Raw genomic sequence first — 8257 nt, forward strand, 5'->3', positions numbered from 1 at the left:
TCAGCTCCTGAGACAGCCGATCACCTGCAGACTGGCAAGGGCAGATTCTCAGTGTGATGCAGGGGTGGTCACCCCCTAAAACGAGCTGCAGCACAGCTCTAGCACAGCCCATCCTGTGGAGGAGCACCTCTGCAGGCAGCACACACACCCCAGCGGACCTCTGGGCTTAGGGAGCCCTGCTCAGCGCGCTCAGCGTGTCAGAGCAGAGCTCCACCTGACATTCACCCCTCTGCAGGAGCCTGAGCCTGCTCCAGCGCAGCACAACCGACACCCCGGCCTCGCACCCACCGCTTCCAGGGGTGCTTAGTGCAGCAGCGGTGCCTGGCAAAGGGGCCATTGGTCACTCGTCAGAGAGCACCTCCCAGTGCCTGTGGGTTACAAGAACCAACTGGCAGGAGAGCAAAGAGCCCCAAAACTGCTGGCAAAAGCACAGACGCATGCTGCAGGTAGGAGATTTCACACCCTGGAGCCTCACTTTGCGGCAAAGCTCTGCTCACCCCATCCTAGGGATGGATCAGGAGGTCTGAAAGTGACACCAAAAGGCACAGGGGGTGTGCACCTTTCAAAAACCTCTGAAAAAAGTAACTGGACAGAAGCCTGCAGTGCCCTGAGCAGCAGAGAGGGGGCAAAGCCACGCAGCAAATGCACAAGGTCTTGCGCAAACCCTAGGAAAAGGCTAAAACAGCTCAGGTGCCAACCCAGAAACTGGCAGCCGCAGGCGCCATCACCTCCCACCTCCTGCAGAGCTGACCCGAACCACGGGCTGAGCGGTGCTCCGTGGTGCCAGGTCACAGCTGGCTCTTACCTGCTCAGCAGTGACTGCATCCTCACACCCTGGGGTTGGGCCAGGGGGTATCTCACTACGAACCTCGTACACCCACGTCTGGTCAGCCTTACCTGTGGAGAGAAGCGTCGTCACCAGACACTGCCATTCCTGGCCCCTCCTCAACCACGCTGCTGCTCCGGATCAGGGGCAGAACCTGGCCAAGGGAGCCAGAGGTCTTCAAGCCCCTCCAGCACAAGAGCTGCTGCTGGCCTGGCCTGTACGGGAGCTGCTGGGAGAAAGTTCTCCTGCACAGCCCAACTCCCAGCAGCGCCGGGCTCCTGCCCACGTCTCCCCAGGCTCAGCCCAACATAAGGTGAGAATCCACCAGAGCCCAGTGCAGAAATGCAGACTCTCCTCACTGTGCCATGACCTGTGCCATGATGCTTGGTTTTCGGCAGGCCTTTGGCAGTCAGGAGCCAAGTAAGCCCCAGAACGGCTCCTTTCTACATGGGATGAGCTCCAACTCCCTGCTCCTGCATGGGACCACACCATGGAATACTGCTCACCTGCTCCCGAGACAGTCCCAACCAGCCGTTCTTTGCTCTCATCATTCTTCCTCAGCTCCTGGGTCCTATTGCACAACTGCTCCTTTGAAGTCGATCCTGAAGTGGTTGGAGAGCAGGAACGGAAAGCAAAGCGCATCAGCTTCTGCTCGGAGAGCCCTGGCAGCAACACGCGCTGCCCAGGGCCGCTCCCTGCCCCACGGATGAGCCAGAGCACCAGACCTGCAGAGGCTCTTTGCTGGATGCCTCTCCAGGGAAAGGGGCTCCCCTCCTCGGAGCCCAAGCACCCTCCCGTCCCTTCCTCAGGATCAGTCCTGCCCTGAGTGCCCTTCCCAGGGCAGCAGCTCCCCCCCCGTGACGCGGGGGCCTCCAGGCTCCTGCCCAGGCTCCCTCTTACCGCAGAAGCGCTTGGGGGAAGCCACCTTTCCCAGAGGCCGCAGCCGGGAGCGAGAAGCCGCGGCAGGGAGCGCAGCGGAGAGCCCCCGGGAGGGCTGCCGGTGCGCCGCAGCACGGGCACCACCTGCAGCGGGCAAACAAGGCACAAACGTCAGGCGCCAAAGCAGCGACAAATGCCCCGCGCCGGGCCAGGGTAACGCAGCCCAGGGCGCGCTCCTGCGCTCCCCGGCTCTGCCCCTGCCCCAGTCCCTCCCGCGCCCCGCAGCTGCCGTTACCTTCGGCCCCTTTGTCCCGGAGGGCGGGTTTGGGAGCGCCCGGAGGCTGCGGCGGCCACGGAGCCCTGCCCGGGGGCTGCAGCCTGGACTTGGCCTCCGGCACCGGCCTCAGCTTGGTACCTGCGGACAGAGAGAGGTCGGCGGCCGGCGGAAGCAGCCGTGCTGCGGGCCCGCCCCACCGACCCGGCTCACCTGCGGGCTGCGGGAGCCTGGATCCCGGGGCACCGAGCCCCTTCCGGCCCCTGGGGAGCTCCCGGACCAGCGAGGCCCGTGCCTGGGACCGCCGGCCGCCGCGGAGCGGGGTGCGGGCCGCGGGGCCCTGCCGGCCGCAAGGCTGCTGTGCGGCCCCGCGCCGGGCCGCGGCGCCAGGCAGGGCCTGCGGGCGGGCGGGCCGAGAGCCGGCGGCGCGCGGCGGGAGACACCGCGGCGAGCCCCGGGCCGGGGTCGGAGCCGCGGCCGCCTCAGGGCCCGGCGAGCGCGGGCGGGCGGCGGCGGCGGCGGCGTCCGGGGCCGCATCGCTCCCGGGCGGCGGCTCCGGCTGCGGCGTGGAGGTGACGAACCCGGCGGGTTCGAGCCAGAGCGCGCTGCACTCGCCCGGCCCCAGCGAGGGCTCGGCCGCCTGGCGCAGGCGCGCGACGATATCGAGGCACTCCTGCTCGAAGAAGCTGCAGAACAGCGAGGGCGACGGCGGCGGCACCGGGGGCACCGGCGGCACCGGGCCGCTCCCCTCCCGCAGCGGGCCCGGGCGCAGCGCGGAGTCCTCCCGCCACATCCCGCACCGGCCCCGCCCCGCGCCCCCTGCCGCCGCGGAGGAGCACCAGCACCCCCTCCCGCCGCGGCGCCCCCTGCTGCCCGGGAGGACCACCCGCACCCTCCTGCCGTTGCCCCCCCTGCTGCCCCGGAGGACCACCCGCACCCCTCCCGCTTCAACGCCTCCGCGCAGCGCCCCCCCGGCCCCGGTAGCGCCCGTTAGACGAGGCAGAGACGTGGCTTCACAGTGGTTTAATGCTAACGGAACGTTACACTGGACGGGATGGAGACAGCTGGGCGGGCAGGACGCGGAGGGCACGAGGAGGGGGCCGGAGCTGAGCCGTGATTGAGGCACGGGCGGCCGCCTCCGCTGGCACCCACTGCCCTCCCCGGGCCCTCGGGGCAGCTCCCTCCTGCTATCAGCTACTTCTGCTCCTCCCTGAGAGCCCCCCCCAGCAGCGCCAGTGCCTCACCGGAAAACCCAGAAGTGCAGGCCCCGGGGGCTGCATGGCAGGGATGGAGAGCAGTCACTGCAGGCACGTGCTTAGAGAAGGGCTCGACTGTGACACCACAAAGCGACCACACGCTCACAGACCAGCCAGCCTTGACCTGAGCAGCCCGAAGCTGAGGCCCAACCCCGCTCCTCACAGCTGGAGGAGCTTTCAAAGGACGGTTCTGCTCCAGCAAGTCACAGCCTCGTGGTTCCCCTCAAGCTCTGAACGCTCTCCTGACCAGTCCTGTGTCCTCACTTCCGCACAACAACTGCCTAGCTCCCCGCAGAACGGGGGAGAACACGCACAAAGCCTCACTCCTCCCGCTGCACAATCAAATGCTAATCCAGGACTCACTGGCCATTTTCTGCCAGTCCCTTTCCGGAGGTGAAAGGGACCTCAGCCCAGGCCCCACTGCTGGGCTCCTCCCGCGGCAGCCACCACACAACAGCCCCATCAGCCCCCCAGCCAGACCTGTCTGCTCCCCTCTGCTGCCGGAGCACGGACTACGATCACCCCGTGCAATAGAGCACCCCAGCACATGCTGCCGCAGCCCAGGCTACCCCAGCTTCCACACACCAAAATGCCCACAGAGAGCACATATCATGGAAACCCCTCGAGCTGCCAGCAGCACATTAGGAAGGAGGGAGATTAACACAGATACAGCACACGGGTCCGTAACGCAGGAGGCTGAGAGCAGGAATAGAGGAGGACCTTGCCCAGGAAAGTCTCAGCACTTCCAGACAGTGAAGAATGGGGGTTTCATGCAGGGTGAATGGGGTGGATGAGAGACCAACACACCCAGGCACCTACTTGCTGCTCTGGATAGTCACTAAAACTCTTAACACCTGACGTGATCCCTGACCAACATGACAACTGCTATTCTTCAGTCTCCTGCAGAGATGCCTGGGGGCTGCACAGACAGGGGGGAGTGAATGTCATCTCATACCTTCCTGTACAGGGAGAGAGGCAGCTCCTACACCATAATGCCATAAGCAAGTTCCTGCTCCACACCTATTCACACCTGCCCCTCGGCACAGGACAACACACTCACTTGCATAAGTCTTCATACTTTAGGCCAAGACCACAGCCCAGTAGAACTGCTGCCAGTTACAAAAGAGGAAAATACTGAACAAACTGGGAGGTTCAAGAGAGGAAAAGCTGGTTCAGAGAAGACAGATTTAGTGTAAAAATAAATGTCATTTTTGCAGGAAGGAGGGTGGAATGGAGGAAGACGCTGCCAGGTGCTCCTACTGGCGCACTTTCCCTGGGACGTAGTTCCTATCAATAGTCTCCTCTTGCAGGAACATGTGTAAGCAGCGCTCGTTCTGTGCCAGGGGGTGCCCAGCAATTCTGGAAGAGAATAAGATGTGGGGGTCAGCAGAGCCACCAGCAGGACCCTGACCGTGCCCTCCTCACAGAGCAGCCAGCTGGAGGCACCCAGGCTCAGGCCATGGTCACCAGTCAGCAGGGCCAAAGAGAGCTGTTTGAGCACAGTGTGCTCCCCCCACACCACATCCCAAATCCAGACCACCCTGTCAGTGGGTCTCTGCGGCACAGCTGTCCTGTAGTATCCATGTCACTCTCAGAAGAAAACACTGAGCAGAACGCACAGCCTCAGCACCGTGCTTTCATTACCCAGCTGCAAACACGGCACCTGTGGGCAGGCTCCCTCCCGGCCAACCCACGGCCCTCGTGGCTGGAAAGGCAGCACACAGCAACGCAGGACATGGAGCTTACTTGTTAATAAACTGTTCTAGTCCCTGTCTCCGCTCCTCAATGAAGGACTCCTCAAAGATGCCTTCGTCTCCCCGGAAGGGAAGCTGTCGTTTCAAAGCTTTTCCAGGCAGTGGTGGCACTACAATCTGAGAGCACAGACCCATCCTTGTCAGCACAACGGCCATCCATGAGCGGTTTGCCCATGACACTCACCTCCAGCCCCATTATGTGGCTAGAGATTAAACCCCAAGAGCTGCCCACCACCACAGCCTCTCTTCTGGGCGGATCAAGATTATTGCTACAACTGTTCCCATATGTCCTGGTTGCAGGAATAGGCAGGTCTCAGCCAGGCCTCACCTTACTGTCTCGTTCCAGCTCATTCTTCAGCCATTCAAAGTCACTGTACCGTCTCCTCACACACGACTCTTTCAATTTGAAGATCGGGAGGTTTGTCTGTAACAAAGAGAAGCAGTTAATGTGCAGGTTGCTTTGGAAGCCAGACAGGATTTCAACATGTAACTGAAACCTGAAGCTGTGTTTAGAAAACCAAGCCCCCTAAGAAAGAGGCATCATGAGCACACCCAGCTGCTTTATTTAGGACATAAGCACTGAAATACTTCAGAATCAAGCAAGTCCTTGCCAGGCTGCTCAGAACCACTCCCTCCCCTCAAGTGACTATTTCAGGAGCACACCCCCTTCAGGGGCACGCTGGAACCAGGGCTCACAATCAGAGAAGGCTGATTTCTTTCTTTACCCCCGATTTCTCTTCTTTTTGGAGTGATCTGTGAGAGAGCTTCACACCAGCCTGCAGAGCAGAAGAACCTCAGAGCCAACACTGGCACTAACAGGTAAGAGCTAAGGAAGGAAATCTTGTCCCAGCAACTGCTCAAGGTCAGACCTCACGCTACAATCCTCCCTAGGAACAGATCACTTGCCTTAACAAGAGAGCAGCCTTTTCATCTCTGGCTCGTGTCACTGGAGGAACGTGCAGCAATTCCCACCTTCCTCCCCATCACTGTCTGAGACTGATGGCTACAGCAACTTCACATTTACCCCATCAGCACAGCTGAGAACATCCAAGGAACAGAAGCAGGCAGACCTTCTGATAAGCAGCGCCCAGATGAACACAGGTACTGCTGCAATGTGTTTAACTATGTTCTTAGGAGGTCTGTGAAATAAAATCAACAGCTTTCCACTTTCCAAGTGTCTCTGCAAGAGCTAGTTTTGTGGGACTAAGAGGTTCTCCTTGCCCCCTGCCAGGCACCCTTTGGCTGGCTGATGGAAACCAAGTGTCATAACAGGAAAAGGCAAACACCCAACTCTGAAAGGCACCAGGGGCTTGGCCATTAAATCACACTGTGAGCAGGAGTCAGCACCAGCGCTGTAACACACACTACAGGGAGTTTGTTTCAGGGGAAGCTCAATTTTACTTCTTTGCACTATCAGATGCAGAGCTGTGAAGAGGTCGCCAGCTCAGCCTGGTTAAGGCCCAGGAAAGAGAACTCTGCAAGAAGTGCTCGGCCTCTCTGCACACGGCTGGATCATGGGTTCTCTGTAAAATGATCAAGCTGACTTGGCAACATGGACAGTGGGATCAAGCACCCTCAGTAAGTTCACCGACAACACCGAGCTGTGTGGTGTGGTCCACACACAGGAGGGAATGGATGGGATCCAGAGGGACCTGGACAGACTGTAGAGGTGGGACCATGTGAACCTCATGGAGTTCAACAAGGCCACATTGCCGCCTGGGCTGGGGCAATCCCCAACACAAACACAAGCTGGGGGAGACTGGATGGAGCAGCCTGAGGAGAAAGACTTGGGGGTGTTGGGTGAGGAGAAGCTCCCCATGACCTGGCTTCAGTGTGTGCTTGACCCCAGAAAACACCATGTGCTGGGCTGCATCCCCAGAGTGTGAGCAGCAGCTCAGGGAGGGGATCCTGACCCTCTGCTGCACTCTGGGGAGACCCCCCCTGCAGCCCTGATCCAGCTCTGGGGCAGCAGCACAAGAGGGACGTGGAGCTGCTGGAGCGAGTCCAGAGAAGGCCACGGAGATGCTGCGAGGGCTGGAGCAGCTCTGCTCTGGAGCCAGGCTGAGAGAGCTGGGCTGGGGCAGCCTGGAGAAGAGAAGGCTCCTGAAGGGGAGACCTGAGAGCAGCTCCAGTGCCCAAAGGGGCTGCAGGAAACCTGGAGAGAGACTTGGGACAAGGGCCTGTAGGGACAGGCCAAGGGGAATGGCTTGAACCTGCCTGAGGGGAGACTGAGCTGAGCTCTTAGGCAGAAGCTCTTCCCTGTGAGGGTGCTGAGGCGCTGGCACAGGGTGCCCAGAGAAGCTGTGGCTGCCCCATCCCTGGCAGTGCTCAAGGCCAGGCTGGACACAGGGGCTTGGAGCAAGCTGCTCCAGTGGAAGGGGTCCCTGCCAGTGGCAGGGGTTGGAACTGGGTGAACTTTAAGGTCCCTTCCAAGCCAAACCAGTCTGGGATTTTATGACCCAGGCGGGGTAGCTGTACTACACTGTTATCAGGTCCTGAGATACTGCTTAGCACTCCTTTCTCCTCTCCTGCTCGAGATACCCAGCTGTATGCAGTCACGCCTTGCTCAGCAACCACCCAGCAGTGCCCAAGTGCCAGGCCATGGACTCTCGAGGGCAGAGCGGCAGGAGCCTGCTGAGGCAGCACCCTCCCCGTCCCTGTGCACACCAGCGCTCGCTGCCTGCCGAAGGGCCCCTGCAAACCCACCAGCCCCGGCGCTGACCTTGAGCCCCGGCCCGCGAGAGCCGCAGGCAAGCTGCCAGCCCAGCCCGGCACCGCCGGGCCCGCGGCGCAGCTCCCCAGCCCCCGACCGGGCACCCCGAGCCCCCGGAACGCGCCCGGGACCGCCCTGGCCGGGTCCCGGCGCACCCACCGCGCAGGCCGCGCTCGACCCGAGCAGAGACCGGCCCGGCCCGGCCCGGCGCAACGCGTGCGGCCTCCCCTCCCCGAGCCGTACTCGCGGCCGCTGGCAGCGCAGCCCCGCCCGGGCCCCCACGACCCGCCCCGGGCCCGCAGGCCCCGCGAGGGCCGCACCCGCATCCGCAGCTCGTAGCTCGTGTATCTGGCGCGGCCCATGCCCACGGTCTGCGGGTTGAAGATGTCGATCTCGAGGAAGTTGCTGGGCGGCCCGTACGCGTCCGTGAGGTCCTGCGGCTTGGCGTTGAGGCGCCGGGTGTCCGCCACCGCCGCCTCCGACATGGTGGTGCCGCCGCCGCCGCCGCCGCCGCACCCGGCCCGCCCGCTGCCGCAGCCCGCCCTGCCTGCGCAC

At 62.2% G+C, this 8257-nt stretch overlaps 1 protein-coding gene across 1 annotated transcript; it reads right to left on the reverse strand.

Moving 5' to 3' along the window:
• Positions 1 to 2987: 2987 nt before the first annotated feature.
• Positions 2988 to 8209, reverse strand: SNX12 (sorting nexin 12). Its single transcript, XM_065689604.1, has 4 exons — positions 8023 to 8209; positions 5318 to 5413; positions 4982 to 5106; positions 2988 to 4594 (listed from the first exon to the last, which is right to left on the reverse strand). The coding sequence occupies exons 1-4, from the start codon at positions 8185 to 8187 to the stop codon at positions 4492 to 4494; spliced, it is 489 nt and encodes a 162-aa protein (XP_065545676.1). The 5' UTR covers positions 8188 to 8209; the 3' UTR covers positions 2988 to 4491.
• Between the last annotated feature and the right edge of the window lie 48 nt (positions 8210 to 8257).

This window comes from Lathamus discolor, chromosome 9, assembly GCF_037157495.1.
Source record: "Lathamus discolor isolate bLatDis1 chromosome 9, bLatDis1.hap1, whole genome shotgun sequence".
Taxonomy (NCBI): domain Eukaryota; kingdom Metazoa; phylum Chordata; class Aves; order Psittaciformes; family Psittacidae; genus Lathamus; species Lathamus discolor.